The sequence below is a fragment of the Scyliorhinus torazame genome, chromosome 5 (genome assembly GCF_047496885.1).
Source record: "Scyliorhinus torazame isolate Kashiwa2021f chromosome 5, sScyTor2.1, whole genome shotgun sequence".
Lineage (NCBI taxonomy): Eukaryota > Metazoa > Chordata > Chondrichthyes > Carcharhiniformes > Scyliorhinidae > Scyliorhinus > Scyliorhinus torazame.
Genome location: NC_092711.1, coordinates 133,053,600 through 133,076,586, shown reverse-complemented (window position 1 = coordinate 133,076,586; position 22,987 = coordinate 133,053,600). Strand labels below are relative to the sequence as shown.

The 22,987-nt window shown below is 53.0% G+C and overlaps 1 protein-coding gene across 1 annotated transcript in view; it reads left to right on the top strand.

Moving 5' to 3' along the window:
• LOC140419817 (nuclear factor of activated T-cells, cytoplasmic 4-like) overlaps nucleotides 1-22,987 on the top strand; it is a 637,302-nt gene that overhangs the window by 571,882 nt on the left and 42,433 nt on the right. Inside the window, exon 8 of the mRNA XM_072503830.1 lies at nucleotides 4,739-5,614. Within this exon, the coding sequence (XP_072359931.1) occupies nucleotides 4,739-5,614 (876 nt within the window). The remainder of the gene's footprint in view (nucleotides 1-4,738; nucleotides 5,615-22,987) is intronic.

The window sequence follows — 22,987 nt, the reverse complement described above, 5'->3', positions numbered from 1 at the left end:
CCCCACTCCGCACCACACTCCCTCCCCTATCCTTAACTCCCCCGATCTCCCTAGCTGCGTCCCGCTTCCGAAACTGATGCGCCAGCATCCGGCTTGCCTTTTCCCCATACTCGTAGACCGCCTCCTGGGCCTTCCTCCACTGCACCTCCGCCTTCCTGGTGGTCACCAGGTCGAATTCGGCCTGGAGGCTGCGCCTCTTCCTCAACAATCCTTCCTCAGGCTCTTCCGCATACCTCCTGTCTACCCTCACCATCTCCCCCACCAGCCTCTCCCTCTCCCCCCGCTCCCTCCGCTCCTTGTGGGTCCTAATGGAGATCAGCTCTCCCCTCACCACCGCCTTCAGTGCCTCCCATACCATCCCCACTCAGACCTCCCCATTGTCGTTGGTCTCCAAGTACCTCTCTATACTTCCTCAGACCCGCTCGCTCACCTCCTCGTCCGTCAACGGCCCCACCTCCAAGCGCCACAGCGGGCGCTGGTCCCTCTCCTCCCCCATCGCCAAGTCCACCCAATGCAGGCATGGTCCGAAATGGCTATTGCCGATTACTCGGTATCCTCTACTCTCGCTATCAGCGCCCTACTCAAAATGAAAAAGTCAATTCGAGAATAAGCCTTATGGACATGTGAGAAGAATGAAAATTCCCTCGCCCCCGGCCTTGCAAATCTCCAAGGGTCCACCCCTCCCACTTGGTCCATAAACCCCCTCAGCACTCTAGCCGCCGCCGGCTTCCTACCCGTCCTAGACCTGGAGCGATCCAGTGCAGGATCCAACACCGTGTTAAAGTCTCCCCCCATTATCAGGCCCCCCACTTCCAAGTCTGGGATCCGACCCAACATACGCCGCATAAAACCCGCATCGTCCCAGTTCGGGGCATACACATTGGCCAGTACCACCCTCTCTCCCTGCAACTTACCACTTACCATTATGTACCTACCGCCATTATCTGCCACAATGCTCGACGCCTCGAATGACACCTTCTTTCCCACCAAGATCACCACCCCTCGATTTTTGGCATCTAGCCCCGAGTGAAACACCTGACCTACCCACCCTTTCCTCAATCTTACCTGGTCTGCCACCTTCAGGTGTGTCTCCTGGAGCATGACCACATCCGCCTTCAGCCCCTTCAGGTGCGCGAACACCCGGGCCCGCTTAACCGGCCCATTCAGTCCCCTTACATTCCAGGTTATCAGCCGGATCAGGGGGCAACCCGCCCCCCTCCCCCGCCGACTAGCCATGACCCCTCCTCGGCCAGCCACGCGCCCGCACCCCACACCCGGCCCGTCCCCCACAGCGGCATACCCCCGTCTCGACCCACCCCACTCGCTCCAGCTCCTCCTTGACCATAGCAGCAGCAACTCGATCTCCCCTCCCCCCCACCCCGGCTCGGACCCATCCTAGCTGGTTTACTCCCCCCATTGCACTTCCGCAAGTCAGCTGCTTCCTGCTGACCCCGGCCACTCCCGCTCCCCATCCACAGGCTCTCCCCCTCCCCCCTCCGTTCCGTTCTAAGCACGAGAAACAATCCTCGCTCCCCCCCCCCGCCCCCCTGTCTTCAGCGTGGGAAAAAATCCCGCCCTCTCCACCTACCAGGCCCCGCCACCAACCAAAACAGTGCCCAACCCGCCCCATCCACCCTCCCCAACCCGAAAGAGAAAAACACAGAGAAAAAGAAACCCAAAACAATGCAAAGGCCCCCCCCCCCCCCGAACCAAAAATAGGCATAACATATCCACCACAGTCCCCAATCGCCCATCCCGACCCTCAGTCTGTGTCCAGCTTCTCGGCCTGAACAAAGGCCCACGCCTCCTCCGGAGACTCAAAATAATGGTGCCGGTCCTTGTAGGTAACCCACAGTCGCGCCGGCTGCAACATGCCAAACTTCACCCCCTTCCTGTACAGCACCGCCTTCGCTCGATTGTACCCGGCCCTCCTCTTCGCCACCTCCAAACTCCAGTCCTGATATATCCGAACCTCCGTGTTCTCCCACCTGCTGCTCCTCTCCTTCTTGGCCCACCTGAGCACACACTCCCGATCGACGAACCGATGGAACCGCACCAGCACCGCCCGCGGAGGCTCGTTAGCCTTGGGCCTCCTCGCCAACACTCTATGGGCCCCTTCCAGCTCCAGGGGCCCCTGGAAGGACCCCGCTCCCATCAGCGAGTTTAACATGGTGACCAAATAGACCCCCACGTCCAACCCCTCCAGCCCCTCCGGGAGGCCCAGAATCCACAGATTCTTCCGCCTCGACCGATTCTCCATCTCCTCGAACCGCTCCTGCCATTTCTTGTGGAGCGCCTCGTGCGCCTCCACCTTTACCGCCAGGACTAAGATCTCGTCCTCATTGTCAGAGATCTTTTGTTGAGCCTCTCGGATCGCCACCCCCTGGGCCGTCTGGGTCTCCAGCAGCTTATTAATAGAAGCCTACATCGGCTCTAGCAGGTCCGTTTTAATCTCTCTGAGGCAGCGCTGGATACCCTCCTGTTGCTCCTCCGCCCACTGCCTCCACGCTGCCTGGTCTCCGCCCTCCGCCATTTTGTCCTACTTCCCTCCCTTCTTCGGGTCCACCACCGCCTTTTTTTGTCGCCCCGCTCCTAATTAAAGCCATATACTGAAGGGGAGCTATTATTAACTCCTTCCCACACCGGGAAACGTCGAAAAAGTGCCCTTGGGGGCCAGAAAAGAGCCCAAAAGTCCGTTTTTGCGGGAGCCGCCGAATGTGCGACTTAGCTCCGCATAGCCGCAACCGGAAGTCTCGAGAGGGAATCCTTTTGGCAGTGTTCGCTTCACCAATCTGCCCCAAAAAGTCAGTGGAAACTCCTGAAAAAGGTCTAAGTGTCCGTTCCAGACGGGAGCTGCCGAATGCGCGACCTACTCCTCCATGGCCGCCACCGGAAACCTCGTCCCCGCTTCTTCAATGGCCCTGGTGAGATCTTTCACAGTTGTTCCCTCTGCTGCTAGAAATGACCTTTAATAAAGGCCCTCAAGTCAGCTTGAAGCCTTTAAGCTTGCCCTTCCCCCGCCTGCAAGCTGGAAGAGGCTTTTGTCTATTCCTGCAGCTCCAGACAAATCTTTTACTGTTTCTGCCGGGTCTGGTAACCAAGAGACATACCATTCCTGGGGGACACTGTCGGGGGAATGTTGCAGTCTTCTTCCCAGACCGGGAAATGTCGAAAAAATTCCGTTGGGGGCCCTGCAAACAGCCCAAAAGCCCGTTCCAAGTGGGAGCTGCCGAACATGCGACTTAGCTCTGCATAGCCGCACCTGGCTGTTCTTTGATGGTGTTAATGATCAGGTTTGTCTGTCGCAGAGGAGACTGTGGAGAGATCAGTTCAGTCCATAAGAGGGCCGTTTAGGAGTCTGGTGACAGCGGGGAAGGAGCTGTTTTTGAGTCTGTTCGTGCGTGTTCTCAGACTTCTGTATCTCCTGCCCGATGGAAGAAGTTGGAAGAGTGAGTAACCCGGGAGGGAGGGGCCTTTGGTTATGCTGCCCGCTTTCCCCAGGCAGCAAGAAGTGTAGATGGAGCCTGGCAGCACGGTGGCGCAGTGGGTTAGCGCTGCTGCCTCATGGCGCCGAGGACCCAGCTTCGATCCCGGCTCTGGGTCACTGTCCGTGTGGAGTTTGCACATTCTCCCCGTGTCTGCGTGGGTTTCGCCCCCACAATCCAAAGATGTGCAGGGTAGGTGGATTGGCCACGCTAAATTGCCCCTTAATTGGAAAAAATGAATAGGGTACTCTAAAATTTACAGAAGAAAAAAAAAAAGAGGTGTAGATGGAGTCAATGTGGTTCGGCTCCCTCCCACTAACATGTCCCATGACTTGTTCATCCAATACTAAGCACCATTGTTATGGGCCTGGGTTTAGCAAACTCCAAAGTATATCATGGAGTTCACCTGACCTACAACTGGTATTGATTTTGGTTACGATGAGCACAAGAGCCGGCCTTTCAGATGTTATTCAACAGAGGTCTTAGGTGCTTTTAATCAAAAAATAAGCTTTATTCTACGAATTTGCTTAATTCGTACATGACATTTGTATAAACACACACAGTAAGAATATTTATCAACTACAAACATAAAGACCCCACACAGCTACAGTACTCTATATATAACCCTTAATTAATTCCCCTTAACTGTTCCAATTCAATAACAACATCCATGAACCAAAAAACCCTTTTACCAAAACAGTAGGTTTGAATTCCTTCCAGAAAACATTTACTACTTTGAAGTTATCAAGTGATCTGGAGACACCTTTTAACATGCAGAGAGAGAGACAAGACAGCTTCCAAAAGTAAAACTCAGAGCCACAGCCCAGCTCCCAGCTGAAAAAAGAAACTAAAAACCCAGAGCCACAGCCCAGCTCCACCCATACAATTACATCACTGAAGCCATTTGATAATACAAAGCATTTCTTCAAGGGACACTCCCATGACACGTCCCTCATAAATTATCTACACGCCAGGAAACCTTAGTGTCCAAAAGGTTAGGTGGGGGTTCTGGGGATAGGGTGGGGGCATGGGCTTAAGTAGAGTGCTCGTTTCAAGGGCCGGTGCAGACTCGATGGGCTGAATGGCCTCCATCTGCACTGTAAATTCTATGATTCTATGACACAGAGACTCCAACTCACAGTCTCCGCCTTGTCGAGCGTGAGCGTCGCTATGGCACGCAGAGCTGATGGAAAGCAAAGCTGATAAATAATTACCGGTTTCTAACCACCCGCTTCTCTTCATTCTGCTTCTAGTTCCCATCAAAGAAGAACCCTACCAGGCCTTTGAGTTAGGCCTCACCACTCCCCTCCGTTCCCCCGTCGAATACCCGCTACCCGCCTCAGCCTCTGACCAGGGGCCGATGTCGTCGCCGTCCATCTCCCTCTCCAACCCGGCGTGCCCGGGGTCCCAGCTCTATGGCAGAGCCAGCCCTTTCCCGCCTCACGGGTTCCTGATCCACGCAGGCTGGAACGAGCCCTGCGCTCCCGGATTCGCGCCCACGTTGACCCGATCCGAGCCCGGCCAACCTTTGAGCCAGTGCGACGACGGGCGACCCTTGACCCAGCCCTTCAGCCCGTCCAGCCCGTGCTACCCCAGCACCCAAGCCAATCGCGGCCACCCCTTGGCCCAGCGCAACCACAGCTACCCTTTGACCCAAGCAGACCGTGGCCAACCTTTGGCCCATCCCCCACTGGGGCCTTCCTGCTCCTATTCGCCTCCCCATTGGGCATTGCCCTGCTCGGCAACCGGCTCCTACCGTCCAGGCCCGGGAGATCGCTTCGGCCTCCCCGGCTCACCACCTCGCCGCCCCGATCCCAGCGTCGCCGCCCAGGGTCAGGCCCCAGCTTACAGCCCGTGTGCCTTCCAGGACGAGGGTCGTGGGATGTGCGCGCAAAAGGTCGCACCTCCCCATAATTCCTCACCTCCGACCCTTTTGGACGCGGCGGAGGGCCGCCCGTTCCCAGAATCGGAGTCTCGGGAGATCGGACGGGGTGGTGACAGCGGCAAGGGGCCAACGGAAGTGGCGTCGGGGAAGCCAACACCAGCGGAGGCAGAAACAGAGTCAGACGTTCCGGATTGCGAGGTGCCGTTCCGGACCATATCCATCCAGGGCATCACATTGGATGACGGTAAGAACCAATGGCGGAAGGCCCCTTCCGATCCTCGGTGGCCAGGGTCAGCAGGCAAAACATTGACCTTTCACCCTCTGGGTACTCAGGGCCACCAAACAGAATATTGAATGAAAGTCTGCGAATCAGAGGGATTGAGTGAGGCCATTTGTAAGCAACTCTCCCAGGAGTGTTTGATGGGGGCAGTGTAGAGGGAGCTTTACTCTGTATCTAACCCCGTGTGTACCTGTCCTGGGAGTGTTTGATGGGGACAGTGTAGAGGGAGCTTTACTCTGTATCTAACCCCGTGCTGTACCTGTCCTGGGAGTGTTTGATGGGGACCTTGTAGAGGGAGCTTTACTCTGTATCTAACCCCGTGCTGTACCTGTCCTGGGAGTGTTTGATGGGGACAGTGTAGAGGGAGCTTTACTCTGTATCTAACCCCGTGCTGTACCTGTCCTGGGTGTGTTTGATGGGGTAGTGTAGAGGGAGCTTTACTCTGTATCTAACCCCGTGCTGTACCTGTCCTGGGAGTGTTTGATGGGGACAGTGTAGAGGGAGCTTTACTCTGTATCTAACCCCGTGCTGTACCTGTCCTGGGAGTGTTTGATGGGGGCAGTGTAGAGGGAGCTTTACTCTGTATCTAACCCCGTGCTGTACCTGTCCTGGGTGTGTTTGATGGGGTAGTGTAGAGGGAGCTTTACTCTGTATCTAACCCCGTGCTGTACCTGACCTGGGAGTGTTTGATGGGGACAGTGTAGAGGGAGATTTACTCTGTATCTAACCCCGTGTGTACCTGTCCTGGGAGTGTTTGATGGGGACAGTGTAGAGGGAGCTTTACTCTGTATCTAACCCCGTGCTGTACCTGTCCTGGGAGTGTTTGATGGGGACAGTGTAGAGGGAGCTTTACTCTGTATCTAACCCCATGCTGTACCTGTCCTGGGAGTGTTTGATGGGGACAGTGTAGAGGGAGCTTTACTCTGTATCTAACCCCGTGCTGTACCTGTCCTGGGAGTGTTTGATGGGGACAGTGTAGAGGGAGCTTTACTCTGTATCTAACCCCGTGCTGTACCTGTCCTGGGAGTGTTTGATGGGGACAGTGTAGGGGGAGCTTTACTCTGTATCTAACCCCGTGCTGTACCTGTCCTGGGAGTGTTTGATGGGGACAGTGTAGAGGGAGCTTTACTCTGTATCTAACCCCGTGCTGTACCTGTCCTGGGAGTGTTTGATGGGGACAGTGTAGAGGGAGCTTTACTCTGTATCTAACCCCGTGCTGTACCTGTTCTGGGAGTGTTTGATGGGAGACAGTGTAGAGGGAGCTTTACTCTGTATCTAACCCCGTGCTGTACCTGTCCTGGGAGTGTTTGATGGGGACAGTGTAGAGGGAGCTTTACTCTGTATCTAACCCCGTGCTGTACCTGTCCTGGGAGTGTTTGATGGGGACAGTGTAGAGGGAGCTTTACTCTGTATCTAACCCCGTTCTGTACCTGTCCTGGGAGTGTTTGATGGGGACAGTGTAGAGGGAGCTTTACTCTGTATCTAACCTCGTGCTGTTCCTGTCCTGGGAGTGTTTGATGGGGACAGTGAAGAGGGAGCTTTACTCTGTATCTAACCCAGTGCTGTACCTGTCCTGGGAGTGTTTGATGGGGACAGTGGAGAGGGAGCTTTACTCTGTATATAACCCCGTGCTGTACCTGATCTGGGAGTGTTTGATGGGGACAGTGTAGTGGGAGATTTATTCTGTATCTAACCCCGTGCTGTACCTATCCTGGGAGTGTTTGATGGGGACAGTGTAGAGGGAGATTTACTCTGTATCTAACCCCGTGCTGTCCCTGACCTGGGAGTGTTTGATGGGGACAGTGTAGAGGGAGCTTTACTCTGTATCTAACCCCGTGCTGTACCTGTCCTGGGAGTGTTTGATGGGGACAGTGTAGAGGGAGCTTTACTCTGTATCTAACCCCGTGCTGTACCTGTCCTGGGAGTGTTTGATGGGGACAGTGTAGAGGGAGTTTTACTCAGTATCTAACCCCGTGCTGTCCCTGACCTGGGAGTGTTTGATAGGGACAGTGTAGAGGGAGCTTTACTCTGTATCAAACCCCGTGCTGTACCTGTCCTGGGAGTGTTTGATGGGGACAGTGCAGAGGGAGCTTTACTCTGTATCTAACCCTGTGCTGTACCTGTCCTGGGAGTGTTTGATGGGGACAGTGTAGAGGGAGCTTTACTCTGTATCTAACCCCGTGCTGTACCTGTCCTGGGAGTGTTTGATGGGGACAGTGCAGAGGGAGCTTTACTCTGTATCTAACCCTGTGCTGTACCTGTCCTGGGAGTATTTGATGGGGACAGTGCAGAGGGAGCTTTACTCTGTATCTAACCCTGTGTGTACCTGTCCTGGGAGTGTTTGATGGGGACAGTGTAGAGGGGGCTTTACTCTGTATCTAACCCCGTGCTGTACCTGTCCTGGGAGTGTTTGATGGGGACAGTGTAGAGCGAGCTTTACTCTGTATCTAACCCTGTGTGTACCTGTCCTGGCAGTGTTTGATGGGGACAGTGTAGAGGGAGCTTTACCCTGTATCTAACCCCGTGCTGTACCTGTCCTGGGAGTGTTTGATGGGGACAGTGCAGAGGGAGCTTTACTCTGTATCTAACCCTGTGCTGTACCTGTCCTGGGAGTATTTGATGGGGACAGTGCAAAGGGAGCTTTACTCTGTATCTAACCCCGTGCTGTACCTGTCCTGGGAGTATTTGATGGGGACAGTGTAGAGGGAGCTTCACTCTGTATCGAACCCCGTGCTGTACCTGTCCTGGGAGTGTTTGATGGGGACAGTGCAGAGGGAGCTTTACTCTGTATCTAACCCTGTGCTGTACCTGTCCTGGGAGTATTTGATGGGGACAGTGCAGAGGGAGCATTACTCTGTATCTAACCCCGTGCTGTACCTGTCCTGGGAGTATTTGATGGGGACAGTGTAGAGGGAGCTTTACTCTGTATCTAACCCCGTGCTGTACCTGTCCTGGGAGTGTTTGATGGGGACAGTGTAGAGGGATCTTTACTCTGTATCTAACCCCGTGCTGTACCTGTCCTGGGAGTGTTTGATGGGGACAGTGTAGAGGGAGCTTTACTCTGTATCTAACCCCGTGCTGTCCCTGACCTGGGAGTGTTTGATGGGGACAGTGTAGAGGGAGCTTTACTCTGTATCTAACCCCGTGCTGTACCTGTCCTGGGAGTGTTTGATGGGGACAGTGTAGAGGGGGCTTTACTCTGTATCTAACCCCGTGCTGTACCTGTCCTGGGAGTGTTTGATGGGGACAGTGTAGAGCGAGCTTTACTCTGTATCTAACCCCGTGTGTACCTGTCCTGGGAGTGTTTGATGGGGACAGTGTAGAGGGAGCTTTACTCTGTATCTAACCCCGTGCTGTACCTGTCCTGGGAGTGTTTGATGGGGACAGTGCAGAGGGAGCTTTACTCTGTATCTAACCCTGTGCTGTACCTGTCCTGGGAGTATTTGATGGGGACAGTGCAGAGGGAGCTTTACTCTGTATCTAACCCTGTGTGTACCTGTCCTGGGAGTGTTTGATGGGGACAGTGTAGAGGGGGCTTTACTCTGTATCTAACCCCGTGCTGTACCTGTCCTGGGAGTGTTTGATGGGGACAGTGTAGAGCGAGCTTTACTCTGTATCTAACCCCGTGTGTACCTGTCCTGGGAGTGTTTGATGGGGACAGTGTAGAGGGAGCTTTACCCTGTATCTAACCCCGTGCTGTACCTGTCCTGGGAGTGTTTGATGGGGACAGTGCAGAGGGAGCTTTACTCTGTATCTAACCCTGTGCTGTACCTGTCCTGGGAGTATTTGATGGGGACAGTGCAGAGGGAGCTTTACTCTGTATCTAACCCCGTGCTGTACCTGTCCTGGGAGTATTTGATGGGGACAGTGTAGAGGGAGCTTTACTCTGTATCTAACCCCGTGCTGTACCTGTCCTGGGAGTGTTTGATGGGGACAGTGCAGAGGGAGCTTTACTCTGTATCTAACCCTGTGCTGTACCTGTCCTGGGAGTATTTGATGGGGACAGTGCAGAGGGTGCTTTACTCTGGATCTAACCCCGTGCTGTACCTGTCCTGGGAGTATTTGATGGGGACAGTGTAGAGGGAGCTTTACTCTATATCTAACCCCGTGCTGTACCTGTCCTGGCAGTGTTTGATGGGGACAGTGTAGAGGGATCTTTACTCTGTATCTAACCCCGTGCTGTACCTGTCCTGGGAGTGTTTGATGGGGACAGTGTAGAGGGAGCTTTACTCTGTATCTAACCCCGTGCTGTCCCTGACCTGGGAGTGTTTGATGGGGACAGTGTAGAGGGAGCTTTACTCTGTATCTAACCCCGTGCTGTACCTGTCCTGGGAGTGTTTGATGGGGACAGTGTAGAGGGAGCTTTACTCTGTATCTAACCCCGTGCTGTACCTGTCCTGGGAGTGTTTGATGGGGACAGTGCAGAGGGAGCTTTACTCTGTATCTAACCCTGTGCTGTACCTGTCCTGGGAGTATTTGATGGGGACAGTGCAGAGGGAGCTTTACTCTGTATCTAACCCCGTGCTGTACCTGTCCTGGGAGTATTTGATGGGGACAGTGTAGAGGGAGCTTTTCTCTGTATCTAACCCCGTGCTGTACCTGTCCTGGGAGTGTTTGATGGGGACAGTGTAGAGGGATCTTTACTCTGTATCTAACCCCGTGCTGTACCTGTTCTGGGAGTGTTTGATGGGAGACAGTGTAGAGGGAGCTTTACTCTGTATCTAACCCCGTGCTGTACCTGTCCTGGGAGTGTTTGATGGGGACAGTGTAGAGGGAGCTTTACTCTGTATCTAACCCCGTGCTGTACCTGTCCTGGGAGTGTTTGATGGGGACAGTGTAGAGGGAGCTTTACTCTGTATCTAACCCCGTTCTGTACCTGTCCTGGGAGTGTTTGATGGGGACAGTGTAGAGGGAGCTTTACTCTGTATCTAACCCTGTGTGTACCTGTCCTGGGAGTGTTTGATGGGGACAGTGTAGAGGGGGCTTTACTCTGTATCTAACCCCGTGCTGTACCTGTCCTGGGAGTGTTTGATGGGGACAGTGTAGAGGGAGCTTTACCCTGTATCTAACCCCGTGCTGTACCTGTCCTGGGAGTGTTTGATGGGGACAGTGCAGAGGGAGCTTTACTCTGTATCTAACCCTGTGCTGTACCTGTCCTGGGAGTATTTGATGGGGACAGTGCAGAGGGAGCTTTACTCTGTATCTAACCCCGTGCTGTACCTGTCCTGGGAGTATTTGATGGGGACAGTGTAGAGGGAGTTTCACTCTGTATCGAACCCCGTGCTGTACCTGTCCTGGGAGTGTTTGATGGGGACAGTGCAGAGGGAGCTTTACTCTGTATCTAACCCTGTGCTGTACCTGTCCTGGGAGTATTTGATGGGGACAGTGCAGAGGGAGCTTTACTCTGTATCTAACCCCGTGCTGTACCTGTCCTGGGAGTATTTCATGGGGACAGTGTAGAGGGAGCTTTACTCTGTATCTAACCCCGTGCTGTACCTGTCCTGGGAGTGTTTGATGGGGACAGTGTAGAGGGATCTTTACTCTGTATCTAACCCCGTGCTGTACCTGTCCTGGGAGTGTTTGATGGGGACAGTGTAGAGGGAGCTTTACTCTGTATCTAACCCCGTGCTGTCCCTGACCTGGGAGTGTTTGATGGTGGACAGTGTAGAGGGAGCTTTACTCTGTATCTAACCCCGTGTGTACCTGTCCTGGGAGTGTTTGATGGGGACAGTGTAGAGGGAGCTTTACTCTGTATCTAACCCCGTGCTGTCCCTGACCTGGGAGTGTTTGATGACGACAGTGTAGAGCGAGCTTTACTCTGTATCTAACCCCGTGTGTACCTGTCCTGGGAGTGTTTGATGGGGACAGTGTAGAGGGAGCTTTACTCTGTATCTAACCCCGTGCTGTACCTGTCCTGGGAGTGTTTGATGGGGACAGTGCAGAGGGAGCTTTACTCTGTATCTAACCCTGTGCTGTACCTGTCCTGGGAGTATTTGATGGGGACAGTGCAGAGGGAGCTTTACTCTGTATCTAACCCTGTGTGTACCTGTCCTGGGAGTGTTTGATGGGGACAGTGTAGAGGGGGCTTTACTCTGTATCTAACCCCGTGCTGTACCTGTCCTGGGAGTGTTTGATGGGGACAGTGTAGAGCGAGCTTTACTCTGTATCTAACCCTGTGTGTACCTGTCCTGGCAGTGTTTGATGGGGACAGTGTAGAGGGAGCTTTACCCTGTATCTAACCCCGTGCTGTACCTGTCCTGGGAGTGTTTGATGGGGACAGTGCAGAGGGAGCTTTACTCTGTATCTAACCCTGTGCTGTACCTGTCCTGGGAGTATTTGATGGGGACAGTGCAGAGGGAGCTTTACTCTGTATCTAACCCCGTGCTGTACCTGTCCTGGGAGTATTTGATGGGGACAGTGTAGAGGGAGCTTCACTCTGTATCGAACCCCGTGCTGTACCTGTCCTGGGAGTGTTTGATGGGGACAGTGCACAGGGAGCTTTACTCTGTATCTAACCCTGTGCTGTACCTGTCCTGGGAGTATTTGATGGGGACAGTGCAGAGGGAGCTTTACTCTGTATCTAACCCCGTGCTGTACCTGTCCTGGGAGTATTTGATGGGGACAGTGTAGAGGGAGCTTTACTCTGTATCTAACCCCGTGCTGTACCTGTCCTGGGAGTGTTTGATGGGGACAGTGTAGAGGGATCTTTACTCTGTATCTAACCCCGTGCTGTACCTGTCCTGGGAGTGTTTGATGGGGACAGTGTAGAGGGAGCTTTACTCTGTATCTAACCCCGTGCTGTCCCTGACCTGGGAGTGTTTGATGGTGGACAGTGTAGAGGGAGCTTTACTCTGTATCTAACCCCGTGCTGTACCTGTCCTGGGAGTGTTTGATGGGGACAGTGTAGAGGGGGCTTTACTCTGTATCTAACCCCGTGCTGTACCTGTCCTGGGAGTGTTTGATGGGGACAGTGTAGAGCGAGCTTTACTCTGTATCTAACCCCGTGTGTACCTGTCCTGGGAGTGTTTGATGGGGACAGTGTAGAGGGAGCTTTACTCTGTATCTAACCCCGTGCTGTACCTGTCCTGGGAGTGTTTGATGGGGACAGTGCAGAGGGAGCTTTACTCTGTATCTAACCCTGTGCTGTACCTGTCCTGGGAGTATTTGATGGGGACAGTGCAGAGGGAGCTTTACTCTGTATCTAACCCTGTGTGTACCTGTCCTGGGAGTGTTTGATGGGGACAGTGTAGAGGGGGCTTTACTCTGTATCTAACCCCGTGCTGTACCTGTCCTGGGAGTGTTTGATGGGGACAGTGTAGAGCGAGCTTTACTCTGTATCTAACCCCGTGTGTACCTGTCCTGGGAGTGTTTGATGGGGACAGTGTAGAGGGAGCTTTACCCTGTATCTAACCCCGTGCTGTACCTGTCCTGGGAGTGTTTGATGGGGACAGTGCAGAGGGAGCTTTACTCTGTATCTAACCCTGTGCTGTACCTGTCCTGGGAGTATTTGATGGGGACAGTGCAGAGGGAGCTTTACTCTGTATCTAACCCCGTGCTGTACCTGTCCTGGGAGTATTTGATGGGGACAGTGTAGAGGGAGCTTTACTCTGTATCTAACCCCGTGCTGTACCTGTCCTGGGAGTGTTTGATGGGGACAGTGCAGAGGGAGCTTTACTCTGTATCTAACCCTGTGCTGTACCTGTCCTGGGAGTATTTGATGGGGACAGTGCAGAGGGTGCTTTACTCTGGATCTAACCCCGTGCTATACCTGACCTGGGAGTATTTGATGGGGACAGTGTAGAGGGAGCTTTACTCTATATCTAACCCCGTGCTGTACCTGTCCTGGCAGTGTTTGATGGGGACAGTGTAGAGGGAGCTTTACTCTGTATCTAACCCCGTGCTGTCCCTGACCTGGGAGTGTTTGATGGGGACAGTGTAGAGGGAGCTTTACTCTGTATCTAACCCCGTGCTGTACCTGTCCTGGGAGTGTTTGATGGGGACAGTGTAGAGGGAGCTTTACTCTGTATCTAACCCCGTGCTGTACCTGTCCTGGGAGTGTTTGATGGGGACAGTGCAGAGGGAGCTTTACTCTGTATCTAACCCTGTGCTGTACCTGTCCTGGGAGTATTTGATGGGGACAGTGCAGAGGGAGCTTTACTCTGTATCTAACCCCGTGCTGTACCTGTCCTGGGAGTATTTGATGGGGACAGTGTAGAGGGAGCTTTACTCTGTATCTAACCCCGTGCTGTACCTGTCCTGGGAGTGTTTGATGGGGACAGTGTAGAGGGATCTTTACTCTGTATCTAACCCCGTGCTGTATCTGTCCTGGGAGTGTTTGATGGGGACAGTGTAGAGGGAGCTTTACTCTGTATCTAACCCCGTGCTGTCCCTGACCTGGGAGTGTTTGATGGGGACAGTGTAGAGGGAGCTTTACTCTGTATCTAACCCCGTGCTGTACCTGTCCTGGGAGTGTTTGATGGGGACAGTGTAGAGGGAGCTTTACTCTGTATCTAACCATGTGCTGTACCTGTCGTGGGAGTGTTTGATGGGGACAGTGTAGAGGGAGTTTTACTCAGTATCTAACCCCGTGCTGTCCCTGACCTGGGAGTGTTTGATAGGGACAGTGTAGAGGGAGCTTTACTCTGTATCAAACCCCGTGCTGTACCTGTCCTGGGAGTGTTTGATGGGGACAGTGTAGAGGGGGCTTACTCTGTATCTAACCCCGTGCTGTACCTGTCCTGGGAGTGTTTGATGGGGACAGTGTAGAGGGAGCTTTACTCTGTATCTAACCCCGTGCTGTACCTGTCCAGGGAGTGTTGGATGGGGACAGTGTAGAGGGAGCTTTACTCTGTATCTAACCACGTGCTGTTCCTGTCCTGGGAGTGTTTGATGGGGACAGTGTAGAGGGGGCTTTACTCTGTATCAAACCCCGTGCTGTACCTGTCCTGGGAGTGTTTGATGGGGGCAGTGTAGAGGGAGCTTTACTCTGTATCTACCCACGTGCTGTACCTGTCCTGGGAGTGTTTGATGGGGACAGTGTAGAGGGAGCTTTACTCTGTATCAAACCCCGTGCTGTACCTGTCCTGGGAGTGTTTGATGGGGACAGTGTAGAGGGGGCTTTACTCTGTATCTAACCCCGTGCTGTACCTGTCCTGGGAGTGTTTGATGGGGACAGTGTAGAGCGAGCTTTACTCTGTATCTAACCCCGTGTGTACCTGTCCTGGGAGTGTTTGATGGGCACAGTGTAGAGGGAGCTTTACTCTGTATATAACCCCGTGCTGTACCTGTCCTGGGAGTGTTTGATGGGGACAGTGCAGAGGGAGCTTTACTCTGTATCTAACCCTGTGCTGTACCTGTCCTGGGAGTATTTGATGGGGACAGTGCAGAGGGAGCTTTACTCTGTATCTAACCCTGTGTGTACCTGTACTGGGAGTGTTTGATGGGGACAGTGTAGAGGGGGCTTTACTCTGTATCTAACCCCGTGCTGTACCTGTCCTGGGAGTGTTTGATGGGGACAGTGTAGAGCGAGCTTTACTCTGTATCTAACCCCGTGTGTACCTGTCCTGGGAGTGTTTGATGGGGACAGTGTAGAGGGAGCTTTACCCTGTATCTAACCCCGTGCTGTACCTGTCCTGGGAGTGTTTGATGGGGACAGTGCAGAGGGAGCTTTACTCTGTATCTAACCCTGTGCTGTACCTGTCCTGGGAGTATTTGATGGGGACAGTGCAGAGGGAGCTTTACTCTGTATCTAACCCCGTGCTGTACCTGTCCTGGGAATATTTGATGGGGACAGTGTCGAGGGAGCTTTACTCTGTATCTAACCCCGTGCTGTACCTGTCCTGGGAGTGTTTGATGGGGACAGTGCAGAGGGAGCTTTACTCTGTATCTAACCCTGTGCTGTACCTGTCCTGGGAGTATTTGATGGGGACAGTGCAGAGGGAGCTTTACTCTGTATCTAACCCCGTGCTGTACCTGTCCTGGGAGTATTTGATGGGGACAGTGTAGAGGGAGCTTTACTCTGTATCTAACCCCGTGCTGTACCTGTCCTGGGAGTGTTTGATGGGGACAGTGTAGAGGGATCTTTACTCTGTATCTAACCCCGTGCTGTACCTGTCCTGGGAGTGTTTGATGGGGACAGTGTAGAGGGAGCTTTACTCTGTATCTAACCCCGTGCTGTACCTGTCCTGGGAGTGTTTGATGGGGACAGTGTAGAGGGAGCTTTACTCTGTATCTAACCCCGTGCTGTACCTGTCCTGGGAGTGTTTGATGGGGACAGTGTAGAGGGGGCTTTACTCTGTATCTAACCCCATGTTGTTCCTGCCCTGGGAGTGTTTGATGGGGACAGTGTAGAGGGAACTTTACTCTGTATCTAACCCCGTGCTGTACCTGTCCTGGGAGTCTTGATGGGGACAGTGTAGAGGGGGCTTTACTATGTATCGAACCCCGTGCTGTACCTGTCCTGGGAGTATTTGATGGGGACAGTGTCGAGGGAACTTTACTCTGTATCTAACCCTGTGCTGTACCTGTCCTGGGAGTGTTTGATGGGGACAGTGTAGAGGGAGCTTTATTCTGTATCTAACCCCGTGCTGTACCTGTCCTGCGAGAGTTTAATGGGGACAGTGTAGAGGGAGCTTTACTCTGTATCTAATCCCGTGCTGTACCTGTCCTGGGAGTGTTTGATGGGGACAGTGTAGAGGGAGCTTTACTCTGTATCTAACCCCGTGCTGTACCTGTCCTGGGAGTGTTTAATGGGGACAGTGTAGAGGGAGCTTTACTCTGTATCTAACCCCGTGCTGTACCTGTCCTGGGACTGTTTGATGGGGACAGTGTGGAGGGAGCTTTACTCTGTATCTAACCCCGTGCTGTACCTGTCCTGGGAGTGTTTGATGGGGACAGTGTAGAGGGAGCTTTACTCTGTATCTACCCACGTGCTGTACCTGTCCTGGGAGTGTTTGATGGGGACAGTGTAGAGGGAGCTTTACTCTGTATCAAACCCCGTGCTGTACCTGTCCTGGGAGTGTTTGATGGGGACAGTGTCGAGGGGGCTTTACTCTGTATCTAACCCCGTGCTGTACCTGTCCTGGGAGTGTTTGATGGGGACAGTGTAGAGCGAGCTTTACTCTGTATCTAACCCCGTGTGTACCTGTCCTGGGAGTGTTTGATGGGCACAGTGTAGAGGGAGCTTTACTCTGTATCTAACCCCGTGCTGTACCTGTCCTGGGAGTGTTTGATGGGGACAGTGCAGAGGGAGCTTTACTCTGTATCTAACCCTGTGCTGTACCTGTCCTGGGAGTATTTGATGGGGACAGTGCAGAGGGAGCTTTACTCTGTATCTAACCCTGTGTGTACCTGTACTGGGAGTGTTTGATGGGGACAGTGTAGAGGGGGCTTTACTCTGTATCTAACCCCGTGCTGTACCTGTCCTGGGAGTGTTTGATGGGGACAGTGTAGAGCGAGCTTTACTCTGTATCTAACCCCGTGTGTACCTGTCCTGGGAGTGTTTGATGGGGACAGTGTAGAGGGAGCTTTACCCTGTATCTAACCCCGTGCTGTACCTGTCCTGGGAGTGTTTGATGGGGACAGTGCAGAGGGAGCTTTACTCTGTATCTAACCCTGTGCTGTACCTGTCCTGGGAGTATTTGATGGGGACAGTGCAGAGGGAGCTTTACTCTGTATCTAACCCCGTGCTGTACCTGTCCTGGGAATATTTGATGGGGACAGTGTAGAGGGAGCTTTACTCTGTATCTAACCCCGTGCTGTACCTGTCCTGGGAGTGTTTGATGGGGACAGTGCAGAGGGAGCTTTACTCTGTATCTAACCTTGTGCTGTACCTGTCCTGGGAGTATTTGATGGGGACAGTGCAGAGGGAGCTTTACTCTGTATCTAACCCCGTGCTGTACCTGTCCTGGGAGTATTTCATGGGGACAGTGTAGAGGGAGCTTTACTCTGTATCTAACCCCGTGCTGTACCTGTCCTGGGAGTGTTTGATGGGGACAGTGTAGAGGGATCTTTACTCTGTATCTAACCCCGTGCTGTACCTGTCCTGGGAGTGTTTGATGGGGACAGTGTAGAGGGAGCTTTACTCTGTATCTAACCCCGTGCTGTACCTGTCCTGGGAGTGTTTGATGGGGACAGTGTAGAAGGAGCTTTACTCTGTATCTAACCCCGTGCTGTACCTGTCCTGGGAGTGTTTGATGGGGACAGTGTAGAGGGGGCTTTACTCTGTATCTAACCCCATGTTGTACCTGCCCTGGGAGTGTTTGATGGGGACAGTGTAGAGGGAACTTTACTCTGTATCTAACCCCGTGCTGTACCTGTCCTGGGAGTCTTGATGGGGACAGTGTAGAGGGGGCTTTACTATGTATCGAACCCCGTGCTGTACCTGTCCTGGGAGTATTTGATGGGGACAGTGTCGAGGGAACTTTACTCTGTATCTAACCCTGTGCTGTACCTGTCCTGGGAGTGTTTGATGGGGACAGTGTAGAGGGAGCTTTATTCTGTATCTAACCCCGTGCTGTACCTGTCCTGCGAGAGTTTAATGGGGACAGTGTAGAGGGAGCTTTACTCTGTATCTAACCCCGTGCTGTACCTGTCCTGGGAGTGTTTGATGGGGACAGTGTAGAGGGGGCTTTACTCTGTATCTAACCCCATGTTGTACCTGTCCTGGGAGTGTTTGATGGGGACAGTGTAGAGGGAACTTTACTCTGTATCTAACCCCGTGCTGTACCTGTCCTGGGAGTGTTGATGGGGACAGTGTAGAGGGGGCTTTACTATGTATCTAACCCCGTGCTGTACCTGTCCTGGGAGTATTTGATGGGGACAGTGTAGAGGGAACTTTACTCTGTATCTAACCCTGTGCTGTACCTGTCCTGGGAGTGTTTGATGGGGACAGTGTAGAGGGAGCTTTATTCTGTATCTAACCCCGTGCTGTGCCTGTCCTGCGAGTGTTTAATGGGGACAGTGTAGAGGGAGCTTTACTCTGTATCTAATCCCGTGCTGTACCTGTCCTGGGAGTGTTTGATGGGGACAGTGTGGAGGGAGCTTTACTCTGTATCTCACCCCGTGCTGTACCTGTCCTGGGAGTGTTTGATGGGGACAGTGTAGATGCAGCTTTACTCTGTATCTAACCCCGTGCTGTACCTGTCCTGGGAGTGTTTGATGGGGACAGTGTAGAGGGGGCTTTACTCTGTATCTAGCCCCGTGCTGTACCTGTCCTGGGAGTGTTTGATGGGGACAGTGTAGAGGGAGCTTTACTCTGTATCTAACCCCGTGCTGTACCTGCCCTGGGAGTGTTTGATGGGGACAGTGTAGAGGGGGCTTTACTCTGTATCTAACCCCGTGCTGTACCTGTCCTGGGAGTGTTTGATGGGGACAGTGTAGAGGGAGCTTTACTCTGTATCTAACCCCGTGCTGTACCTGTCCTGGGAGTGTTGATGGGGACAGTGTAGAGGGGGCTTTGCTATGTATCTAACCCCGTGCTGTACCTGTCCTGGGAGTATTTGATGGGGACAGTGTAGAGGGAACTTTACTCTGTATCTAACCCTGTGCTGTACCTGTCCTGGGAGTGTTTGATGGGGACAGTGTAGAGGGAGCTTTATTCTGTATCTAACCCCGTGCTGTACCTGTCCTGGGAGTGTTTGATGGGGACAGTGTAGAGGGAGCTTTACTCTGTATCTAACCCCATGCTGTACCTGTCCTGGGAGTTTTTGATGGTGTAGCATAGTGGTAGCTTTACTCTGTATCTAACCCCGTGCTGTACCTGTCCTGGGAGTGTTTGATGGGGACAGTGTAGAGGGAGCTTTACTCGGGATCTAACCCCGTGCTACACCTGTCCTGAGAGTGCTTGATGGGGACCGTGTAGAGGGAGCTTTACTCTGTACCTAATCTCGGGCTGTACCTGTCCTGGGACTGTTTGATGGGGACAGTGTAGAGGGATCTTTACTCTGTATCTAACCCCGTGCTGTACCTGTCCTGGGAGTGTTTGATGTGGACAGTGTAGAGGGAGCTTTACTCTGTATCTAACCCCGTGCTGTACCTGTCCTGGGAGTGTTTGATGGGGACAGTGTAGAGGGAGCTTTACTCTGTATCTAACCCCGTGCTGTACCTGTCCTGGGAGTGTTTGATGGGGACAGTGTAGAGGGGGCTTTACTCTGTATCTAACCCCATGTTGTACCTGCCCTGGGAGTGTTTGATGGGGACAGTGTGGAGGGAACTTTACTCTGTATCTCACCCCGTGCTGTACCTGTCCTGGGAGTCTTGATGGGGACAGTGTAGAGGGGGCTTTACTATGTATCGAACCCCGTGCTGTACCTGTCCTGGGAGTATTTGATGGGGACAGTGTCGAGGGAACTTTACTCTGTATCTAACCCTGTGCTGTACCTGTCCTGGGAGAGTTTGATGGGGACAGTGTAGAGGGAGCTTTATTCTGTATCTAACCCCGTGCTGTACCTGTCCTGCGAGAGTTTAATGGGGACAGTGTAGAGGGAGCTTTACTCTGTATCTAATCCCGTGCTGTACCTGTCCTGGGAGTGTTTGATGGGGACAGTGTAGAGGGAGCTTTACTCTGTATCTAACCCCGTGCTGTACCTGTCCTGGGAGTGTTTAATGGGGACAGTGTAGAGGGAGCTTTACTCTGTATCTAACCCCGTGCTGTACCTGTCCTGGGACTGTTTGATGGGGACAGTGTGGAGGGAGCTTTACTCTGTATCTAACCCCGTGCTGTACCTGTCCTGGGAGTGTTTGATGGGGACAGTGTAGAGGGAGCTTTACTCTGTATCTACCCACGTGCTGTACCTGTCATGGGAGTGTTTGATGGGGACAGTGTAGAGGGAGCTTTACTCTGTATCAAACCCCGTGCTGTACCTGTCCTGGGAGTGTTTGATGGGGACAGTGTCGAGAGGGCTTTACTCTGGATCTAACCCCGTGCTGTACCTGTCCTGGGAGTGTTTGATGGGGACAGTGTAGAGCGAGCTTTACTCTGTATCTAACCCCGTGTGTACCTGTCCTGGGAGTGTTTGATGGGCACAGTGTAGAGGGAGCTTTACTCTGTATCTAACCCCGTGCTGTACCTGTCCTGGGAGTGTTTAATGGGGACAGTGTAGAGGGAGCTTTACTCTGTATCTAACCCCGTGCTGTACCTGTCCTGGGACTGTTTGATGGGGACAGTGTGGAGGGAGCTTTACTCTGTATCTAACCCCGTGCTGTACCTGTCCTGGGAGTGTTTGATGGGGACAGTGTAGAGGGAGCTTTACTCTGTATCTACCCACGTGCTGTACCTGTCCTGGGAGTGTTTGATGGGGACAGTGTAGAGGGAGCTTTACTCTGTATCAAACCCCGTGCTGTACCTGTCCTGGGAGTGTTTGATGGGGACAGTGGCGAGGGGGCTTTACTCTGTATCTAACCCCGTGCTGTACCTGTCCTGGGAGTGTTTGATGGGGACAGTGTAGAGCGAGCTTTACTCTGTATCTAACCCCGTGTGTACCTGTCCTGGGAGTGTTTGATGGGCACAGTGTAGAGGGAGCTTTACTCTGTATCTAACCCCGTGCTGTACCTGTCCTGGGAGTGTTTGATGGGGACAGTGCAGAGGGAGCTTTACTCTGTATCTAACCCTGTGCTGTACCTGTCCTGGGAGTATTTGATGGGGACAGTGCAGAGGGAGCTTTACTCTGTATCTAACCCTGTGTGTACCTGTACTGGGAGTGTTTGATGGGGACAGTGTAGAGGGGGCTTTACTCTGTATCTAACCCCGTGCTGTACCTGTCCTGGGAGTGTTTGATGGGGACAGTGTAGAGCGAGCTTTACTCTGTATCTAACCCCGTGTGTACCTGTCCTGGGAGTGTTTGATGGGGACAGTGTAGAGGGAGCTTTACCCTGTATCTAACCCCGTGCTGTACCTGTCCTGGGAGTGTTTGATGGGGACAGTGCAGAGGGAGCTTTACTCTGTATCTAACCCTGTGCTGTACCTGTCCTGGGAGTATTTGATGGGGACAGTGCAGAGGGAGCTTTACTCTGTATCTAACCCCGTGCTGTACCTGTCCTGGGAATATTTGATGGGGACAGTGTAGAGGGAGCTTTACTCTGTATCTAACCCCGTGCTGTACCTGTCCTGGGAGTGTTTGATGGGGACAGTGCAGAGGGAGCTTTACTCTGTATCTAACCTTGTGCTGTACCTGTCCTGGGAGTATTTGATGGGGACAGTGCAGAGGGAGCTTTACTCTGTATCTAACCCCGTGCTGTACCTGTCCTGGGAGTATTTCATGGGGACAGTGTAGAGGGAGCTTTACTCTGTATCTAACCCCGTGCTGTACCTGTCCTGGGAGTGTTTGATGGGGACAGTGTAGAGGGATCTTTACTCTGTATCTAACCCCGTGCTGTACCTGTCCTGGGAGTGTTTGATGGGGACAGTGTAGAGGGAGCTTTACTCTGTATCTAACCCCGTGCTGTACCTGTCCTGGGAGTGTTTGATGGGGACAGTGTAGAAGGAGCTTTACTCTGTATCGAACCCCGTGCTGTACCTGTCCTGGGAGTGTTTGATGGGGACAGTGTAGAGGGGGCTTTACTCTGTATCTAACCCCATGTTGTACCTGCCCTGGGAGTGTTTGATGGGGACAGTGTAGAGGGAACTTTACTCTGTATCTAACCCCGTGCTGTACCTGTCCTGGGAGTCTTGATGGGGACAGTGTAGAGGGGGCTTTACTATGTATCGAACCCCGTGCTGTACCTGTCCTGGGAGTATTTGATGGGGACAGTGTCGAGGGAACTTTACTCTGTATCTAACCCTGTGCTGTACCTGTCCTGGGAGTGTTTGATGGGGACAGTGTAGAGGGAGCTTTATTCTGTATCTAACCCCGTGCTGTACCTGTCCTGCGAGAGTTTAATGGGGACAGTGTAGAGGGAGCTTTACTCTGTATCTAACCCCGTGCTGTACCTGTCCTGGGAGTGTTTGATGGGGACAGTGTAGAGGGGGCTTTACTCTGTATCTAACCCCATGTTGTACCTGTCCTGGGAGTGTTTGATGGGGACAGTGTAGAGGGAACTTTACTCTGTATCTAACCCCGTGCTGTACCTGTCCTGGGAGTGTTGATGGGGACAGTGTAGAGGGGGCTTTACTATGTATCTAACCCCGTGCTGTACCTGTCCTGGGAGTATTTGATGGGGACAGTGTAGAGGGAACTTTACTCTGTATCTAACCCTGTGCTGTACCTGTCCTGGGAGTGTTTGATGGGGACAGTGTAGAGGGAGCTTTATTCTGTATCTAACCCCGTGCTGTGCCTGTCCTGCGAGTGTTTAATGGGGACAGTGTAGAGGGAGCTTTACTCTGTATCTAATCCCGTGCTG